The sequence below is a fragment of the Myotis myotis genome, unplaced genomic scaffold, assembly GCF_014108235.1.
Source record: "Myotis myotis isolate mMyoMyo1 unplaced genomic scaffold, mMyoMyo1.p scaffold_m19_p_2, whole genome shotgun sequence".
In the NCBI taxonomy this organism is placed as follows: domain Eukaryota; kingdom Metazoa; phylum Chordata; class Mammalia; order Chiroptera; family Vespertilionidae; genus Myotis; species Myotis myotis.
This window is the reverse complement of record NW_023416324.1, coordinates 208,482,780-208,503,830: the sequence shown is the minus strand read 5'-3', so window position 1 is coordinate 208,503,830 and position 21,051 is coordinate 208,482,780. Positions and strand designations below refer to the sequence as shown.

At 51.4% G+C, this 21,051-nt stretch overlaps 1 protein-coding gene across 2 annotated transcripts in view; it reads left to right on the top strand.

Moving 5' to 3' along the window:
- The window catches only part of ADARB1 (adenosine deaminase RNA specific B1), a 107,484-nt gene that overhangs the window by 65,871 nt on the left and 20,562 nt on the right, over positions 1 to 21,051 (top strand). For both annotated transcript variants that reach the window (XM_036348852.1, XM_036348851.1), the window contains exons 3-6: positions 11,170 to 11,263; positions 11,386 to 11,460; positions 15,105 to 16,039; positions 19,358 to 19,472. In XM_036348852.1, the coding sequence (XP_036204745.1) occupies positions 11,221 to 11,263; positions 11,386 to 11,460; positions 15,105 to 16,039; positions 19,358 to 19,472 (1,168 nt within the window). In that variant the 5' untranslated portion in view covers positions 11,170 to 11,220. The remainder of the gene's footprint in view (positions 1 to 11,169; positions 11,264 to 11,385; positions 11,461 to 15,104; positions 16,040 to 19,357; positions 19,473 to 21,051) is intronic.

Below are 21,051 nucleotides of genomic sequence, written 5' to 3'. Positions count from 1 at the left end.
CAGCCATTGATCCATCCATCCATCCGTCCATCCACCTGCCCATCCATCCATCCATCCATTTATTCATCCACCCATCCAGCATCCGCCCATTCATCCATCCAACAAGTACCCATTAGAGCTTTCTGGGCGCTCGCCCCAGGGATTGGGGCATGCACAGGACAGGTGTGGGTGGCAGGGCTGTGGCAAAGGGACAGCCGAGCTTCCAGACTTGAGGTTTGCTGTGGAACGGGCCCCCTGAGTACCACTGAGTGATGAGCAGGTGGGTTGTGTGATATGTTGCTCCCGTCCTGTGTGCATCAGGAGGAAGGGATCCTCCCAGTCTCTGGCAGGAGTGGAAGATGCATGTCTGTCAGGGAAGGGTACGAATCAGGACCCCCTCTCGACCCCCTCCTATTGTACAACAAGTTATGGGTAGAAGGCCCTGGTTTGGGGTGCATTTCATTGCATTTGGGCTTCACAGCACAAGTGAGGACCCTGCTCCCGGGAGGCATGGGCGGGCAGAGCCCCTGCAGGTTGGCAGTTGAAATTATAAGCAAAGGTGTGGAATTAAGTGTGTGGATTATACGTGAAATACTGTGAAATCGGATCAAATCCTAACAGTGCCTGTTCTTTAACTATCGGTGTTTGTTTTGAAAATACAGTTCACATTTCTTCCTTGACTCCAGAAAATAAAGTATAATTTTATTTATTTTTTTAAATATATTTTATTGATTTTTTACAGAGAGGAAGGGAGAGGGATAGAGAGTGAGAAACATCGATGAGAGAGAAACATCAATCAGCTGCCTCCTGCACACCCCCTACTGGGGATGTGCCCGCAACCAAGGTACATGCCCTTGACCGGAATCGAACCCGAAAGTATAATTTTAAATGAATGGGACTTTAATGAGGCCATGTTACATAGAGCAAGGTCGGACAGTGCATCAGATGCATTGTTACTGTGTGTTCATTTGGAGGGACAGAGTGTGGTTATAAAAACAATGTGAAGTTTTTTCTTCTGTGGTCAACTCTGAGCTGGTGACGTTACCTTGGTGTTCTGGTACCAGGCTCCAGCAATCTGTGTCCGGTTCTAAAGGCTGGATTGCCCAGGCCTGCTGTGCTGGGGCGGGAGCGTGTGCACACATGTGGGTTTGTGTGCATAAGCACGCATAAACACACACACACACACACACACACACACACACGGGAAGGAGGCAGGGGATGGGACCAGAGGGACAATGACCGAGTAAGAAGCAAGCCCGGTGCTCTGACACAGCAGGCTCTCGCGGTGACTCAGGGACCCTGGTCCTTGGTTCTCTCTTGAGCGGAAGGTTCTGGAGTCACCTTGCAGTTGCCCGCCCCCATCCAGCTATGGGAAGGTGAGAGAATACCGAGAAGCTCACAAGAGGCTACATGGCCAGGCCAGGAGGCAGTGCCCACACCAGACGAGCACAGCCCTCCCAGGGAGACAGCCCTCCCTTCATCCCGCCCAGAGCCCAGACCCGGGGCCTGACTGTCTGGAGGTGGCAGTCGTGGGGCAGCAGCCTGCAGTGGGCATGGGCACAGGACAGCCACATCCGCTGTCCTCCAGCAGCATGGGTGGAGGTGCCCTGCAGTCGGGCCCCCAGTGACGATGGCCCACCAGGCTGGGCTGTGTCTTATTTCCACCCAAGTCTTCTCCTGGGGCCCTTGCCCCATCCTGCAGAGTCCTGCCCGAGGTGGGTGAGGCTCAGACCACAGCAGAGAACAGGACCATCTGAAAGTCAGCTGGTGGGCCTTACACATTTCTCTAGCTTAGGCCAGACTCATTTCCGTGTATCTGTTCGTTATGAAAGATACGTGTTTAGAAGTGTGTGTAGTGGTGATAATCTTGTGAAATAAATGCCTCGAATTTGCAAGACTGTGTCCGAGAGCTGAGAGTCCTTAGGTCCCTTTGTGCCAACGCCACTTTATGGCAGCTCATGGCGGATTGAGGGGCCTGCGCAAGGTCGCAGGGCAGCAGCTTCCCAGGCAGGACTAGATCCAGGCCCCGCTCTTTCCCCACGGTGCCTCCAGGTGTCCTGAGCTGCCTCGCCTTCCCCACGTCTCACGTCTGATGGTTTGTCCTTTACCCTGCAGGTATTAATTCTCCTTCTGTTTTGGCAGTTGTGCTGTCGCTGTGAGATCTGACACCCTGATCTAGTCTGTAGGGCTGAAAGGCGCGCCGCCCGCCTCTGCGGGCGGTGCGGGAGGAGGAGTCTGGCCGCTGGGCTCTGGGATCCCTTCGCGGCCGCCGGCCTCCCCGGAGCGGGTCCGAGTGGCGGCGGGCCGAGGGGTGGGGCCGGGCGGCGACCGACCGCGGGGGAGGTCAGGGGAGCAGAAGGCCTCACCGCCTGGCTCTTCCCTCCCTTCCCCCGTGGTCGGCTCCCCGCTTGCCCGCGCTGGGGCCGGGGGTCCATGCGGCCCTTGGGGCCCGGTCGGGGGGGCCGGGGCCTGCGTGGGCCAGCCGCTGGGCCCCATGGGGGGGGCATTGGCTCCCCAGCCCACGGCGGGAGCCCGCCGTGGGCTGCCACCCGCCCGCTGCCCCCCGGACTGGGCCCAGTGCAGCAGCGGCGGCAGCGCAGTGGCGCGCGTGCCCTAGCTCGGGGAGGCCGCCATGCTGCAGTGCACCGGCCCCATGGCCGGGCCTGCTCCGAGCGGATGCCGCTCCTCCAGAGCTGGGCCGCTCCACCGGCCGCACCCCGTTTGCTGGGCCTGTGCCGCCCAGACGCGCTGGATTCCCAGTCTGCCCGCAGGCCGGCTGCGGGTGCTGTGCGGGGGGCCATCCTGCCTTGTGGCGAGTTCGAGCGGCAGCAGCAGGAGCCGGGCAAGGACTGCGCCCTCCATCCTGCCTTGGGTCCTCCATCTTGGGACAGAGCCATGTGCGCCCTCCATCTTGCCTTGGGTCCTCCATTTTGGGACGGCGCCATGTGCTTCCTCACGGGAAGAAGCCGCTACTAGCCACACCCAGGATTTCTCTGGACTAACCAATAATAATCAAGGGAAGTGCACGCCATCACTATGACCGACTTGCGCCTGGCCAATCAGCGGGGCCCACAGTCCCCTCTCCTGCCCTCACTCCACCCCCCTTTAAAACCCCCTGTCCCATCAGGTCTCTCTCTCTCGGCCACTGGAGCTTACCGTTGCATTGGTGAGTGTGGCAGGGGAGCCAAACCTAGGTTTGAAATAAATGACTCTTTGCTTTTGCATCGGACTGACTGGCTCCCTGGGGGGTCTTGGGAACTTTGAATTCTGGGCACAACAGGGCGTCCAGAGTTTGCTGTGATGTCAAGGCCAACCGGCACCTCTTCTGCTCAGTGGTGACCGCAGACAGCAGACACAGCCGCTGGGCAGGTGTCAGTCCAGACGCAGGTCCACACCTTCCCAGACCAAGTCCAGAGTTCTCTGCAGAGCACGCATCTTTGTGTACAAGAGGATGACTTAGAACAGAAAGCCACTTTTCTCATTATTTTAAGAATTAGGAAATACAGATGCAAATAAACTGTATGAGCAAGCAGAGGTGATGATCCTTGTAGCTAAACCTTTGAATATGAACAAAGCCTTGGTAATTTTCTCCAATCCTTAGAACTGGACTTAGAGTTAGAATTCAGTGACTGTGTAAGATTCTGTGTTTGACATTATGGCCAGGAGCCCGGGGATACCTGACTTCTGCCCTGGATCCCCTCCCAGGATCCCTAGAGAGAGAGGCCACAGGAGGAGAGGAGTGACTGGGACCCCCTCCCCCCATCACTGGTGGCTGAGCCCTGGTGCCCGACCACCTCTTGCAGCCCTGGCTCCCCAGCCCAGCCCCTCCTGATTCCTGGCACAGTTTTCTATTCTGGGTGTAGCCTGGGGAAGGCCGGAGGGCCAAGGGCACTCCCTGTGAGAGCAGGGCCTTGGCCCTCGGGAGGCCGCTGGATTTTGTTCACCATGAAGAGTGAACCCCGCCCTGTACTGAAATCATCTGAGACTTTGCTCTGTCAGTTTGACAACTGACACCTTTCTTTGCTTATTAGTGAGTGAGGTAAAGCTTTAAAAAGTAAGCTTATTAAAGTCCATTCACATTTTTGTAAGGAATTTTGTTTATGTTCGACTACAACTTACTTAAGCTGAGTGCTTGCCTTTCTATTACTGACTGTAGTGGGCCGTTGAAAGGTTGACTAAAGAAACATGACTCCTATTCAGACAGACTGGGCACCCGGAGGTCACTGGGCGCCCTGGGCCAGGCTCATCTGGAAGGTGCTACTTTCTGACAAGGGGCATCCAGGGCCCTGAGACATGCGGAGGGACACATGGCCCTTTATCCAGTGGAATCGGGTCGGAGTTGCCCGGAAACATCCTCCTGTACAGGGAGGCTCTCTGCCACTCTGAGACCGTCCTCATTTCCACAGGCTCACAGGGGAGCAGAGCGAGGAGGCGGGGGTAAAGGATGAGGCTCAGACCCAAAGCTCAGTTCTGTTTGGTTGTTTTAACCCAGAGAAGTAGCTTTTTTGAGTTTTTACTCTCTCTGTTGCTGCATCAGTCTATTCACTGTTTTATCCAAATCTGCACACTTATGGTATATCCAGGCCCTGGCTCCGTGCCATGCCATGGCCCTACGTGTGTGTGTGTGTGTGTGTGTGTGTGAGAGAGAGAGAGAGAGAGACAGAGAGAGAGAGAGAGACAGAGAGAGGTGCCGATCATGCTGTATGAACCTTCCCAGTAGCTCAGCTCTCTTTACTTATCTCAGTGCTAAATGTAGTTAATTAAATATATGCGGAAGATTCTAGATTTTGCGTGTCTGGAACTCTCATTTACTAAACATCTTTCTGTGTATGACTCTACCTCACAGCATTTTGGGTTTGATCATAAGTAATAGGATTTTGTTCACCTCATCATTTGGTTCCAGTGGACGTTCTGCCTGGAGAGAATGTGCTCAGTTTGGCCTTCCTTCTGAGTATTTATTTCCCAGATGGAACTCTGGTTTATCCCATCTCCTTTATGCTCATTGTGCTGTTACATACAGAATCCACCAGCCACGTGCAACCGGAAGGTTAATGGCTAGAGAACAAGTTGAAACATGACTTTGAAAATGTATTTCTTGAAGAATTACTTTAATTTTCCTGAGATTGTAACTACCAAGGTTTCTAATATCTGCTGTGGGACTTATGCTGCAAACAGCTTGGCAGAATTAATGCACCTGCATTTGTTTCCAGGGTGGCACCCTCTAGCATTTCAAGCAGCATCAGTTTTTTGTCCTGGCAGCTGAGCCTGGAGTTTTGATTGATCAAGAACAGCCACACGTGACTGGGAACATTGAGAAGCGTGTGGCTCTGTCCGTGTTGGTCCTGCTCCGTGCTGTAGTCATGATGACAGCTGATGCTCAGAGTGCATGCTGTGTGCAGGTGCTAATCCATCCCCTTGCATTAGCCTGGCTCAGAGCCCTTGAGAACCTTGCCCGAGGCCACATAGCTAGCAATTGAAACAGGCTCACCCAAGACGGTTACCCAGGATGGCCTGACAACAGCCATCATGTGGGCCACGGGCACAGGCAGAGTTCCAGCAAGGCGTTCATAACCTGTGTGAAAGGAGACTGGTCATAGCTGCTGGGAGACAGTTCCTAATCATGAACTGTACTCAGCAGGTAACTTTTAACCAATGTAAAGCTGTTTCATTTACAGATGTTTCTGACTTCAGGACTTGAGAGGTAACTTTGTTCTCCTTCAATACTGTGTTGGCTATTCTGGGTCTTTGTCTCTCCATATTTACTTTACTATCTCTTTGTTGATAGCCACGAAATAACTAGGTGGGATTTTGATTGAGGTTGCTTTGAGTCTGTAGATCAAGTTGGAAGAACTGACATCCTGATAATATTGAGTCTTCCTACCCATTAACATGGACTATCTCTACATTTATTTAGTTCTTCTTTGATTTCTTTCATCGGTGTTTTGTAGTTTTCCTCATATAGGTTTTGTTTGATTTATATCTAAGTATTTAATTTTGGGGGTGGTAATGTAAGTAGTATTGTGCTTCTCTTTCAAATTCCACTTGTTCATATATAGGAAAGCAATTAATTTTTTTGTATTAATCTTGTATTCTGTGATCTTGCGATAATTTCTTATTTTAATTATTCTGTGTTGCCTTTCACTAGAAGAAACATGTTTGCTAAAAGTAACGCATGAACCTTATTTGCTATGCACAGCCTGCTGTATTTGTTCCATGTGCACAAAATCTCTAAAGGGCAACCAAACTAAGCATCCATTACTGATGGTTACCTAGAAATGAAACTGTTTTCATTGTAAAATATAATAAGTTGACAGCTTTGAACGCTTTAGTGATATTGTGTTTAGATGATGCTGAATTTGATTATCTTACTTCAAATGTAAAAATTTTGTACTTCTTGCCGAAACCGGTTTGGCTCAGTGGATAGAGCGTCGGCCTGCGGACTGAAAGGTCCCAGGTTCGATTCCGGTCAAGGGCATGTACCTGGGTTGCGGGCACGTCCCCAGTAGGGGATGTGCAGGAGGCAGCTGGTCGATGTTTCTCTCTCATCGATGTTTCTAACTCTCTATCTCTCTCCCTTCCTCTCTGTGTAAAATCAATAAAATATATTTTAAAAAAAAAAAAATTTTGTACTTCAGTTATCTTTGTTAAATAATCACATTATCATTCAGTTGTTTTTTTTCTATAGCTACAGCTTTTAGTATGTTGCTTGATTTATGCTAAAGAATCAATAGGCATCGCCTCCATGTAACACTTCTCTTTTTAAAAATGTGCAGTGTTGGCTTTTAAAAATAAAACCTTTAACAATCATAAAAATATGTAAAATGTTTCTCAAAACCATTTTTTTGAGACTAAAATGAAGTAAATCTATAATAACAAAAGCGTAATATGCTAATTAGATCAGATGCCCTTCCAGACGTCCTTCTGTCCTTCTGGATGAAGCCGGGGCTGCAAGGGAAACCCGGGTCCTGCATGCCTACCTGCGGCCAGAGGGAGGCCCGGGTCCCGGGTGCCAGAGGGAAGCCAGTGCTGACAGCCGGGAGAAGGAAGGCCTACTCTTGCACGAATTTCGTGTATCGGGCCTCTAGTCCAGTAATAATTAGTAATAAGTTTAATCAAGGTTAATGTTTGTCTTAAACATTTTTGAATCTATACATTTTAAAAAAATATGTTTTTATTGATTTTAGAGAGGAAGGGAGAAGGAGAGAGAAATGGAAACATCAATGATGAGAGAGAATCATTGATCGGTTGCCTCCTGCATGCCCCCTACTGGGAATCAAGCCCGTAATCCAGGCATGTGCCCTGACAGGGAATGGAATCATGACCTCCTGGTTCATAGGTCAATGCTCAACCGCTGAGCACACTGGCCAGGCCCATGTGGGATTTTGATGGGCTTTTAATTCTTAGATGTTTATAGTTCAGGCTGTAAGAGGTGCTTTCAGAATGAAAGAAAAATGGTTATGTGAAATGCTCTAAAGTGCTTGCATTTGCTGTTTTGCTTTGTTTTATAACCTTTGATACAAAAGTTGGCATTTGTAGAATGTGAAAGTGTTGCTCCTGCTCAGCGAGAGCTCTCTGGCTCCCATTCTCCACACGCACGGCCCTCCCGCCGCTGCGCACAGCCTGCTCATTTTCCACTGTGAGACATTTCCGTGTCCTTTTAGAGAACTCTAATATGTAAGAGCAGGGAGACAGGCGCTCTGTAAATCAGGTGAGCTCCATTAGGGCCAGCTCCTCCCGTGGCTCAGACTCAGTCAGTGTCCCTGGCAGTGTGCTCTCCCTCACCCCGTCCTCCAGGTAAGCCAGCCTGCTCTGCACCCCCTTCACTGATGAATGGTATGCTGATTGGGCCTTCTAATTAAACTGTTTATTTGGGGATAATGCAGATTCACATGTAGATTCACAGAAAGAACCATGTTTCCTTTACTCAGTGCATTGTCACAGTCAGGATATTTGTTGACTGGGATACAGTCAGGATCCAGAGCCTTCCATTGTCCCTGGGATCACTTCCATGTGCTTTTGTAGCCAAACCCTAACCCTCTCAATACCTGGCAGCCACTAATCTGTTCTCCATCTCTACAGTTATTTCATTTCAAGAATCTATAATAATAAAAGCATAATATGCTAATTAGACTGGATGTCTTTCTGTTCGACCTTCCGGATGAAGCCGGGGCTGCAAGGGAAACCCGGGTCCCGGGTGCCTGCATGTGGCCAGAAGGAAGCCGGGGGAAGGAAGGCCTACTCTTGCATGAATTTTGTGCTTCGGGCCTCTAGTGTTATATAAAGGGACCACACAGTAAGTAACTCTGGGATTGGCTTTTTCCCCCTCAGCCTAATTCTCTGGAGATGCCTCCAGGTCACTGCGTGTATCAGTCCTTTTCATTGCTGCACCGTATTTCTTGGCATGGGCATGCCCACAGTCGGTTTAACCATTTGCCTGTTGAGGGTCATCTGGTTGTTTCCAGTTTGGAGAAGTTGCTATAAACATTCGTCGGCATTTGGGGTTGCAACCGGTTTCATTTTGGCCACTCTACATGGATTTAAATGGCATTTCCCTGGTGGCTAATGATACTGAACATTTTCTCATGTTTATCCGAATATCCTCTTCATTGGAAGGTCTCTCATGACTTCTGCCCACTTTCTGATTGGATTGTTTGTTTTGAGAATTTCTTGTGTGTGCCATTTTTTCAATGTGTGGCCTTTGTTATATTTTCTCCCAGTTTGTTGCTTGTCTTTTCATCTTCTCTACAGGGTCTTTAGCAGAGAGAAAAAAATGTTTAATTTTGATTAGGTCCAAGTTGTCAAAAAATCCAATTTATCTTATAGATTGTGCTGTTGGTGTCTAGTCTGCTTAAGCATGCTCTGCCCAGCCCCAGGTCCTGGGGATTTTCTCCTATGATTTTCCTTAGGTTTTATAGTTTTATGTTTCACACTGAGCCCCGGACCAACTCAAGTGCATTTTGTGATAGTGTGAGACGCGGGTGCCTGGTGGCTGCAGCACCATCTGTGGCCTGGCCCCTCCTCACTGAACTGCTTTCCTGCTTCATGAGCCGTCAGCCGGGCACGTGGGGCCTGCCCTGATTCTGTCTGTTCCATGTGGTCCACGTGTGTCTCCCTGGCAATGCCATGCGTGCTGCCTTGAGGACTGACACTATCGAGTGTGTGTTGAGATCAGTTAAGACCGCTTCCTCCCGCCTCTTTACAGCCTCAGACAGACGTCTCTGGGTTGGCGTCTGTTAATGGTCTTTTTTCCGTTCAGTTTGAGGTCTTCCTGGCTGTTGGTATGATGGATCATCATTATTATTTTTTTTTTTTACTGAAACTTGGACACGACTCTAAATCTTACGTAAACCATTGCGTCAGCTGACTTTCACTCATTCTTCTCTGTTAGGGGATGGGGGCATCACCTCAGGTTCCCCACCAGGCCTTTGCTGGGGGTAGGGGAGGAGAGGCTCCTCCTCATCCTTGCTGGGTGGGAGGGTCTGGCTGGAGTGGGGCAGTCTGTCTGTCACTTTCAGTCCCGCCGGGAGGAACCGCTGCTGGTCCATTGTCAGAGAGAGCAGCATTTGTTGGGGTTTTGTGGTCTGTGCCCATTGGTGTTTCTAAGTCGCTGGCTTCTTCGGCTCCAAGTCGGGGATGATGACACAGAAAGACCAGGGACCCATGTTGTGTGGTCCCTCGAGTCCCCGCCGGTCTGCCCTCCTCCTCCCACCTGTGTATGTGTTGTCGGGGTTTTGAGTTGTACTGAGGGGAGGGGAGGGAAAAGGACGTCTCCATCCTCCCCCTGCGCACGTCCCTGCGGCCTGTTTCGAAGCCAGGGGTCAGTGTGTGCTGTTCCGGGAATGGAGAGTTTGGGTTTCTTTGAAGAGCTGCGATTGCCTCTCTCACACAGCCTCGTGCTCTTCGCACGCCACCTGTCTCCCGTCTTTGTGGTGCGCCTGACACCCTCCGCTCCAGGCTCAGTTTCACCTCCACGCGCCCACCTTCCGACCTGACCCCGCAGCCCAGAGCCCTGGGAGCACCCGCGCCTTGCGGGGGCGTGCGGTGGGCCTGCACCCCTGCTACATCTTACCTCCCATTCTAGACCTCGAGGAACGGACTCCTGAGTAAAACTTTCCGTCGTGGAAATTGTAAAACACCTACATACAGAACTGCATAATGAATCCATCTCGCAGCAGCCCGCCCCGGCCCCCAGTTTCAACTGTACAACATCTGCTTTTCCCCACCGCGCTGGGCTCTTTTATAATTATAAATTCCAGATATTACCATTTCGTCTTTAAATACTTCAGTATCACTAAAAATAAGTACTCTTTCCACACCTAACATGATTAATAAGAACTTCTAAATATAGTTAGCTCTCCAGATGGTATTTCTGTTTTAATTTCTCCATCGCAGGATCTGTCTGATTCGCTTCAGGTTCTCATCGTGTCCCATTCTGGGCTTTGCACAGAAGGAAGTTTCCAGAAACCATATCTAGAAGTAATCTGGAACACTCTCTTGAATAAAGATATGTTTCTCGTATATCAAATACCTAAAATATATATAGCTTTTATGACAACCGTTTGTTAATAATGTCTTACAAGCAATGAATTTGCCTTTTAGTGATTTATAATATCAATTTTATTTGTATATAAAGCAACATGTGCAAATCTTTTTCCTCAGTTACAATTTGATGGGATTCTTTAGTACAGACGGTGTGTTAGTAAAATTTTACTAAGTATAGCCAACCTATTTAGGAAGAGGAAACTCTTAAGTTTGTTAATTATTAGATATTTGGAGTAATTGTTCTTTAAGGATTTCCTGTGGTTTCTCCTACCAACAAAATAATACATGGCTAAGAAATTCAATCAGATTTAACAATTACATGCTTTTTAGATTCGTCCACGTGAGATGCAACTTGAGAAGAAAAAGAAATGGTAAAGTAAAATGCTGTTGGGTGCTTCTTCCTTTGTAGCCTTACTTTATAACCGGAACCGGAAGTCCTCCAGAGCAAAGGTCAAATGGCACGGGGTTGAGTCCTGTTTGGGTTCTGTGGTCATCTGTCTTCAGCCCCTCCTACAGGAGCGATCTTTCTAAGACAGAAACACCATCCCCTTTCTCCCTGGTTCGGAGCTTGCCAGGGCCTCCACCCTGGAATCAAGGCCAGCTCCTCAGAGTGGGACCCCTCCCCACCTCAGGCCTCCCTCCCTGCAGCAGAGTCCTGGGGCCCTGCACTGACCATGCTGAAGAGGCGGGAGCCTCCGAATGTCCCGTCCTGACCGCAGATCGCAGAGCGATCTAACCATCGGCAAGTGTTTCATGAGCTTTCCCGTCAGTGTGTAATCCTGGGAGCGTCGTTTCCGCAGAGGAGACACCTCCTGTGACTCACGTGATGGGCTCACTGAATGTGACTTTCTTGCTGTCTTGCAGACAGAAACAGCCTCCGCCAGTCAAGAAACCCTCCAAAGCATTTTGCCATGGATCTGGAAGATGAAGAAAACCTGAGTAAGACCTCGGCTGCCACATAGGCTCCAGCAGCTGGTTTTCCATTAGCCGTAGAGTTCCTGGGCGTTTTCTCAGGAGGCCAGTTTGGGGGAAGTGAATTTCCAGGGCTGCAAGCAGTGGCGGTGTTTAATTTTGGCCACGTTCTCTATTTACTGTGGGCCTCCCCTCCCAGCCGCAGGGAGGTTTGCCGCTGCCTGAAGGAGCGCATGCTCTGGTGCCTGTCTCATGAAGCTGTACGCTTCCTGTTGGCACAGCCTGGTTACCATGACGATGGTCAGATTTCCGTCTGTAAAGTCTAAGATAACCTCTGAGGTGGATTTAAATAGCTGGCCATTTAAAATAGTACATACCTTTTCTGTTCAAATACCCTGGATTCTCCTATATTTTGAGGGAAAGGGCTCACACAATCTGCTGATCTTGTTTCTAGACTTTAATGAGCCTTAGGACTAGTGTGGCCTGAAACACCCTTCTCCTTTCCACCCTGCCCTCTATGGGGCGGAGGGACGGAGGATGGAGAGGCTGGGAGCTATGCCAGCTTCCCCTCTCTACGTTGTTCTCCCTGAAAAGTTCAGTGAACATCCTTCTCTTCTGTTTTATCTTTACTCCCAGAGAGCAGTGCATTTAAGGCTTAAATCTCCCTCCCCATTTGGGAGCTTTTAGTAGGGACACTGCAACAAAGACTTCCTTTTTCTGACACATGTAGACATGAGCGTTCTTGCTTGTCTGTGTTCAGTTGCTCCCAAGAGAGAGCGTGCAGGTCTAAGTGATGGGTGACATTTTACCAGGAGTGGTCATCAACGGCCGGGACACAGCTCAGTCCACTTCTCCGTGACGCCACCCACGCCGGCCAGCTGAGGCCTTGGCGTTGGCTCGCGTCCGTAGATAACCCAGAGGTTCCCGCGGCAGACCGCCCGCCTCGCTCGCAGGCTGCTCCGTGGGTTGGGTTGGGGAAGATGCGGGTGAGCTGGGTCTTGGTTACAGTGGACACTCTCTGGCTGAAGTCAGTCCCTGTGGGATGGACACAGCATGAGCAGCTGCCCAGTCGCTGTCGGAGAAGCTCGTGCCCTCCCTTCTGCTGACTGTGGTGGCCTCTGGCGGCCTGGCGGAGGCCCTCTTCAGGGTGACCTCCCATCAGAGCCTCCCCTGAGGTCCCTTTAGAACCAGCCGTGTGTTTTTACTGTGCGGTTCCACTCGCCATCTCCAGTTTTGCCCGCGCACTGTTCCCTGTGAAGAGTGTGCATACGAGTGTCCCCCAGCCTCCGAGTTGTTGGGACTGCGGGCTGTCGTCCACGGCAGTGGGCATCTGGTTTGGGTGGAAATGTCATGCAGTGTAGCTTGTATAACTGACCCTCGGGTAACGTAAAGAATCCTTCTGAATAACTTTTCTGGAAAGATAAGCTGCTGGTGCAAGTACTAAAACTTAGCTGTGCCAGTCCTGTATTTCCTGTCATTTCGTAAGCAACAAAAAATATTATCACGATTAGTAGTCACACTTAGGAAACCAAGTAGCATGATATGTAAAGAGAGAGTTGTGATAGAGGGGGTGTCTTTCTCCAGTTTTAATATTTTCTCTTTACATGGTAGCATTTTAATAAGACAGACTGTGAGTAGCATTTCAGTGCTTCTGAAGCAAATAAGAACTTAGAATTTATGGGAACTATGCTATAGAACGTGTGTTTTTCCTATGCTCTCAAGACGGCCAGTCCAGTACTGGTTGTCTTTATCCCTTGAAGGGAAGCATTTTGGGGTGGGAGGGTATCCTGTTTGGGTAATTGCATGCCGGAATAACTGATGACGATCTGAGTGTCTCTGTTGCTAGTTCTTCGAGCAGGAGCACCAGCACGTCCGCCCGCGGTCCTCTGTGGCGCCCTTGCTGCCTGTTCATCTAACCTGTCTCGCTCTGCCCTTTCCACCTTTTGTTCCCTCTGAGCACCGAAAGGAGTAACCTATCGAGCTTTTGCTGGAGGATGTTATAAATGAAAATTTAGTGTCTATTCCGTCAGCTTTGTCAACTGGGAGAAGTGGTGTGTGTATTAGGGCCTGAGAGAAGCTGTCTACAGAGGAAGGGCACCTGGCTCTAACCTCCGCCACAGGAGAGCCGGCTCCCCCAGGAGCTGTGTGCAAGCACATCTCAGCCGATGCTGATGGCCCGGGAGATGCGAGGCTTCACTGTGGCCTGGCAGCCAGGGGCCTGGGCCTCTGTCATGTGAGGCCCGCCCGTAGGTAGAGCTTAGCACGATGAGAGCCTGCGTTTACACTGTGTTGTCGAAATAGACCCAGGCCACCGCACCAGGCCCTGTAAGTTGGTTTACATTGTAAAAAATATCTTGTAAAAGATTTATTGTGGGCTTTCGAAAGCTAGCGGTAGGTTTTAAATGCCGTGCCATCAACATCCCCCCGCCCTGTGATCACGGCTCTTGTGCTCCGTGCAACAGGCGGCCTGTGGAAACGTGCCAGGAAAACAGAATTATTTCTTGTTCTCCTTTTTAAAAAGCTCAATAAACTTAAAGGGAGACTAAATACTCTTTTATTCCTCTTTTTGAAATTAAACTCATATTTTTGCCATGAACCTTCAGAGTCCTAAAATGATCTTTATTAATTATAAACACCTTCAAAAGGTAGCATAACCAAGTTAGTCTGTAATTCCAGCTTCAGTTAGGAGGTGGTAGCCTGCCTGCAGCTTCAATTTTATATCTGCTCATATATTTGTTTCTAACGTGGGCTGTATTAAAAATTCAGAGGTAAATCAGTCCCCATGTGTAGTAAAAAAAAGCTTTAAATGAATATGGGAAATGAAGTTGTATCCTTCAAAAATCATTTCTAAATGGGCAGAATACTCTACATCAGTGATGGCGAACCTTTTGAGCTCGGCATGTCAGCATTTTGAAAAACCCTAACTTATCTCTGGTGCCGTGTCACATATAGAAATTTTTTGATATTTGCAACCATAGTAAAACAAAGATTTATATTTTTGATATTTATTGTATATATTTAAATGTCATTTAACAAAGAAAAATCAACCCAAAAAATGAGTTCACGTGTCACCTCTGACACGAGTGTCATAGGTTCGCCATCACTGCCATAATTACATAAGCAGATTCCTAAGATTGATTCATGAACTAAATCAAATAGCTGCACAAATTGATGGAATATTTTGAACCTCGAGAACAAACCAGCCTGTAAATGCTGCTTTTAAATATGTCCCCTCGTCTGGGAGAGGCTGCAGTGCAAAGCCCAGTGAGTTAAATGCCATCGGGAGGGGGAAATGCCAAAATAAACGACAGGTGTCAGTGCTGACTTAGGCTTACTAATGTAGGGTCTTCTGGACAAATTTATCGTCCCACACTTTGATGCTCAGAATATTCTCATAAAAGTTATTTAAAAATTCACCTTTTAATGTAAAAGCAGCTGGCGATACTAAATAGAAATGGTAGGAGCCATTATTCAGCAAAATGTCAGACTACCCATTTCCGCTGAGGTCCTGAGCTGGTGGGAAATGTGCAGCCCTCCCGTGTGCAGCAGGGAGTGAAGTAGAACACACATCACTTACCCAGTTACAAAGAGAGATAAAGGAATCTATAAATTTTGCATTTACAAGATCCTGCAACGAAGGCGTTGTAAGTTGCTCTTTCTGGGCACCGCAGGTTCGAGCAGCACAGAGGCTAAGGACAGCTGCAGTGTGGACCCTGGGCCCCCGGGGGACAGCGCTCCGGGGCCGGCTGACAGCTACCTGCTCCCCAATGGGGGTGGTGGCAGCGTCAGCAGGAAGCGGCCCCTGGACGAGGGCAGCAATGGGCATGCCAAGTTCCGCCTGAAGAAGAGGAGGAGGGCGCCGGGGCCCGCCCTGCCCAAGAACGCGCTGATGCAGCTGAACGAGATCAAGCCCGGCCTGCAGTACACGCTGCTGTCCCAGACGGGGCCCGTGCACGCACCGCTCTTCGTCATCTCCGTGGAGGTGAACGGGCAGATGTTCGAGGGCTCTGGCCCCACGAAGAAGAAGGCCAAGCTGCAGGCGGCCGAGAAGGCCTTGCGGTCGTTCGTCCAGTTCCCCAACGCATCCGAGGCCCACCTGGCCATGGGGAGGAGCCTGTCCGCCAACACGGACTTCACGTCTGACCAGGCGGACTTCCCCGACGCGCTCTTCAACGGCTTTGAGACACCGGACAGGTCGGAAGTGCCCTTTTACATGGGCTCCAACGGCGGCGATGACTCCTTCAGTTCCAGCGGCGACCTCAGCTTGTCAGCGTCCCCCGTGCCCCCCAACCTCGTCCAGCCGCCCCTCCCGGTCCTCCCTCCATTCCCCCCGCCCGCCGGGAAGAACCCCGTGATGATCCTGAACGAGCTGCGCCCGGGCCTGAAGTACGACTTCCTCTCGGAGAGCGGGGAGAGCCACGCCAAGAACTTCGTCATGTCCGTGGTTGTGGACGGCCAGTTCTTCGAAGGCTCGGGAAGGAACAAAAAGCTGGCCAAGGCCCGGGCCGCACAGTCTGCCCTGGCCACCATTTTTAATTTGCACTTGGATCAAACGCCGTCTCGCCAGCCTATCCTCAGCGAGGGCCTCCAGTTACACCTACCCCAGGTGAGGAAAAGTCTGTCACGCTCGGTCATGCTTTACACAGCACTGGGGTTCTTTGCCATGTTCACTCTCCATGTCATGCCACTCTGTCCTCACCACAAACAGCCAGCAGTAAGTGTGGCTGCCGAGCAGCCTTCCTAGATTGGGATGGCCAGGTGGCCCCTGGGGAGCCATCTGAGGCCATCATGGCACAGGGTGGGGACACAGAGCAGTGCCATCAGCCCTCTCCACACTGAGTCTCACCCCGAAGGACAGTCCACAGTGCCCTCCCTCCCTGTGTAACTGCCCTGGGGGGGGGGGGGGGGACGGGTCCCATAGCAGCCTCTGATGAGGAGGGAGGGCCAGACACCAGAGCCTGCCCAGCCCAGGGTGTTTCCTACGTCTCCCTGGGTCTCTAGTCACAAAAGGAGTGAGTTTGGCCATTCAACTGCTGAAACCTAAGAGTATGGGCTCTGGGCTCCAGCGGGATTGGCTGGCAGTGCATTCCTGAGCCTACAGTGTAGGGACCGTGTGTCAGAGGGACGAGGGGCATAGGGGGCCCTTAAGCAAATGCTCCAGGGCCCCCCAGGCACCCGGGTCTCTCTGTACCTGGAATTCCCCATGTGGGATTCATGCAGGCTCCCTCCTGCCCAGCCCCCTCCCCCCTAAAATCAGGGTGAACAGAGGGAAATGCTCGGGACTCGGATCAGCGTCTGTGAAGGAGGACGACTGAAGGAGAAATGGCACTAGTGTCATCTCCAAACCCTGCAACTCTGATTATTTATTGCTCTTTTCTTAGAAATCCAAGCTCTCTGGTCTGCTTAAAAATCAGTCTTTTAGGGAGAAAACCCGACCCTCTTCTCTGTTTATTCCTTCTTGTCACAGTATTGTTCAGTTTGAAGATAAAATATGTAGTGGTTTGATCAGAAAAAGTGAAGGACTCAATATTGACAGATAGTTTGGCCTGTATTCTCTCAGCGGGATCCGAGAATGTTGGCTTCTCTTTTACCTTTGAACCAATTAGAGAGGCCTGTGTTCAGTCCTCTGAAATGACCACGGTCCTCAGTTTTCAAAGAGGGAATTTTATTTTATTTTGCCTAAAGAGGCCAGGTTTCGAAGTGCAGATGAGTAACATTGAAGGGGAGGCAGAAGGAGGTGTGTGTGTGTACACACATGTGTGTGCATGTGTGCATGCATGTGTGTGCATTTGCAGCCCAAGCCCCAGGCCGGGCTCCGTGGAGCAGTGACCAGAGGCCCTGGCCTGGGAAATGGGGCCTATCAGCCTCTCTGGGGAGAGTGTCTGGGAATCCTATGGGGGGTGTGGGTGGGGGGGCCATCCCAGCCCCACCCTCACCACCTGTGCTGGTTCTGCTGGTGCTGAGCAGCAGGTTCTGGGCTTCTGTGTTCTCCAGCCAGGGAGGCCTGGGGTGTGCAGCTGTATCTGCTTCCCAGTCTCTGCTCACAGTAGCCCCGTAGTGTCTCCCAGAGGCCCCTGAGGCCCCGGTAACCATGTTTTCCTGGAAGACCTGGGGGTGGCTTCGCAGTCAGCCCGGGCCTTGTTTCTGAGCTACGCTGTCTTTCCCCTGAAACTCTCCAGTGTGCCTCTAGAGTGGGTGTAAAGCCTATGTTTCCCAAGAGTAACCCATGCGGGACTTGGGCCAGACGTCCCTGGTCCTAGGATTCTTTGCCTTCGTGGTGCTCATAGTGGCACTAGTTTAAAAAGCAGGCGACATTAACCGCATGTGAGTGCGAAACGCCCTGTCAGCAGTGACTTATTAAAGCGGCCAGCCGAGCCTCCGGCCTCTGCACCCCGAGGGTCCTCAGGAGGCCGTGCCGCGGGGCCGTGGTGTGTGGGCTTGCCGTTGAGGAGCATGTTAGTTTGTCATTATACCCACCCCCTCGTTTAGAGGGAGGGGTGCTTCATCGCCCCTAAAGAACGAGGCCGTGACCTCTTTACGGGGGCGGAAGAAGGTCCAGGAGTGCCATGCTGGCGTCGCACGGGGAGTGTGCGCAGACGGGCCCGCCTCTGAAAACGTGCGGTACGCCTGCCTCCTGTGAAACGAAACTCCTCTCCTCTGGGCCTCCTTAACCTCCCTCTATGTTTTCCTTCTATGGAGGTTGGAACGTGTTGTCCTTTATCTGTGGTGCCCTCCATCGTGTGGTTGCTCATCTGTTTCTGTCTGTGCTCCGACTCCCTCCCCTGTGTTCACATCTGTAGCATCGATGCCTCTGCTGAGGTGCCAGGTGAGGCCCGAGGGCCCCGCCTGGACCTTCTGCCCACCCTCCACCTGGCTGGTCTTGAGCAAGTCCCCAGGGGCTCGCTGGAATTTGCTGGAGCCATGATGGGAGGAAAGCTTTCTGACAACTATGCTTTTTCCAAATAAGTCATCGTTTAGGATGAGTGACTTTTCTATTCATTTTGGGAGTATTTTATTAAGGGGACATTAGATTTGGCCGTTTGATTGTCAAGACAAGTGTGAGATTAGGGAGATGTAGATCCAGTGTGGCTCTTTACACACACACACACACACACACACTCATACCCGTTAACACCATTTCCCAGAACATTATGGGTCCGCTCTATCCATGACAACTCATGAGCCATAAAAATAAGACGTGTCCCAACTCTAACATGTTGGCTTCTAAGAAGCACTCCCTGGAGGGCAGTGCTGTCGGGCCTGGTCACATGCAGTGAGGTGTTCCAGGCCTCGCCGAACCCTTCTCTGGGTCCATTCCGCTGTCATCTGAGCTGAGTGACAGCTGCCCACAGGCTCTGCTCAGGGCTGGATTCGGAGGGAGTGACTGAGCCAGGGTGATGGGATAGGTGTTGCAATAACTGAGACGTACCTGATGGGCGGGGCCTTAGAGAGGGCGATTGCTGTGCAAGTTCACGCTTCTTTAATTTGATCACTTCTAACTGCTCCTTTCTCCTGCCCGAGCTGCACACTGGGGAGCCTGGGCAGCAGAGCAGCGGAGGGGGAGGCAGGTGACCCCAGGCAGGCACTCTAGCCCCCTCCTCCTCGGTGTCCTCATCAGAGGGCGGGGCTGGTGAGCTGTGAGGACCAGAGGGGCAGCAGGGTGTGCCCCGGATGCACGAGCTCAAACTCCCACTGCCGGGCTCAGGGCTGTCCCTGCCCTCTAGGCCCTGTTGAAAGATTCCAGCCATGGCCTTGCATGCTCCTCGGATGTGTGTTTTGGAGGAAACACGCACACACATGTGCACACACACACACTTGTTTGCCAGACTTAGTGTGGGATTCTCCAGAGAAGAAAGCATCTGAGCCATCACCCTGGCTTTCGGGGGGCAGGTGCAGGTGCCTAACCCCCTGCTGTGGTCCCCAGGTGTTAGCAGACGCCGTGGCCCGCCTGGTTCTGGATAAGTTCGGTGACCTGACGGACAACTTCACCTCCCCCCACGCACGCAGGAAGGTTCTTGCTGGAATTGTCATGACAACAGGTAAACATCTTGCTCTATAAAAATCTCTGACAGGAAAATCGTGTTTTCCTTCTTCCTCAGAATGTCTGTCATCTGCAAATGTGGGAACTGTACTTACATATTTTTCCCAAATGTTCATCCTTTCAACCTAATTGTTTTCATGTGGAGAAGCGCCCTCTGTTACGGTTGGATCCCCATGATCGTGTGAGAGCGGTCTGTCTGCTCAGGAAACTGCAGGAGACATTAATTCCTGCTTCATGGGAAAGTAGGGCGTATCTGATTTACCAGCTAGTGTTCATGCTGCCAGGGAGGTTTCTGTGTGGCTTGTGGGGGAGAGAGGAAGCTCCAGCCGGAGGTGAAAATCTGGGGGAAAGCACAGTTTGGAAGGCAGGAAGAACCCTATTAAATTTGTCCAGAAGGAACCCTTCCCCAGGTCTTCTCCCCACACCTGGGGTGCATCTCCGTGGTGACTCCTAGGAGCAGGAAGCCACACTCTGGCAGTGCCCTGTCCAGCGCTGGGACAGGCGGGACGTGCAGTGCCCTCTGCTGGCAGCTTCCCCAGCCTGTGCTGGAGGCAGGCCCGGAGGCCAGGGAGGAGGGCTGGGGATGGCGCATCTGTCTCCGCCAGCCAGGAGAAGCCCAGCTCTGTGAGGGTGGCTGTGCTGTCCTCCTCTCCCAGGCAGTTCTCTGTCCGACTGGGGAGAGGACGCGGTTCTGTAATCCTAGCCTTGATCCCCCCGCTTGCAGAACGTGACGACTGGAATCACAAGCTCCTCCCGCCACGTGTGTGCTTTGGCACAGCTGAGCGTGTGTCTGGGGGCGGGTGAAGAACTCTGAATCTTAACGTGGGTTTCAGGTTTTCTCTGATGTTTTGTGCCTGTGTTTTCCTGCTCTTCTCTCTGTGCTCGTACTATTTACGTAACTGAAAGGTGAGCTGCTGATGCAGCAGCCCCCTGAGCAGGCTCTGTGGTGTGTGGCTGGTTGCCATCTAGCTCTTCTCACTGCCTGAGGAGAGGCAGATGCCCGCAGGGCAGCATTTGCCCCTCTGTGTGAATTCCACTGCTCAGAGCCAGTTTACACCTGCATGCAGGACTGCCAGCACAAGCACCTGGCTGTGACCTCAGAAGACCTCCATGCCTGGCTCTGACCTCAGGTGGCCTGCACTCGTTGAATGGCCTTGGGCAGGTTTTTGGCCCCTCTGAGCCTCAGTTTCCTGGTCTGTAAAACAGAGGCAGTGGTGCCATGCACTTTAAGGATGTGGGGATGAGATGAGAAAACCTTCCCTAGTAGACCTAGCACAGTGCCCGCCTCTGGGTGGCACCGTCTGCAGCTGGTGCTGGTGGTGCAGTTTATCCCTGGTGGCGTCAGGCCTTTGCAGCACATCTGGCGCGTGGCCTGTGACAGGTTTACCGCAGAGTGGCCGCTCCTCTGGAGGTGCCCGGTGCTGCGGGCTGCAGTCCAGCATGAGGGGGTGACAGGGACTCCTGACCAGCACACTGTGAACACTTCTTTTCCTTCTTGTCCCTCCCTCGTCGCCTCTTTAGTGCTTTCACATCAATCTTAAGATTAATAACCAGACCACCTACCTGCCTTCACATAG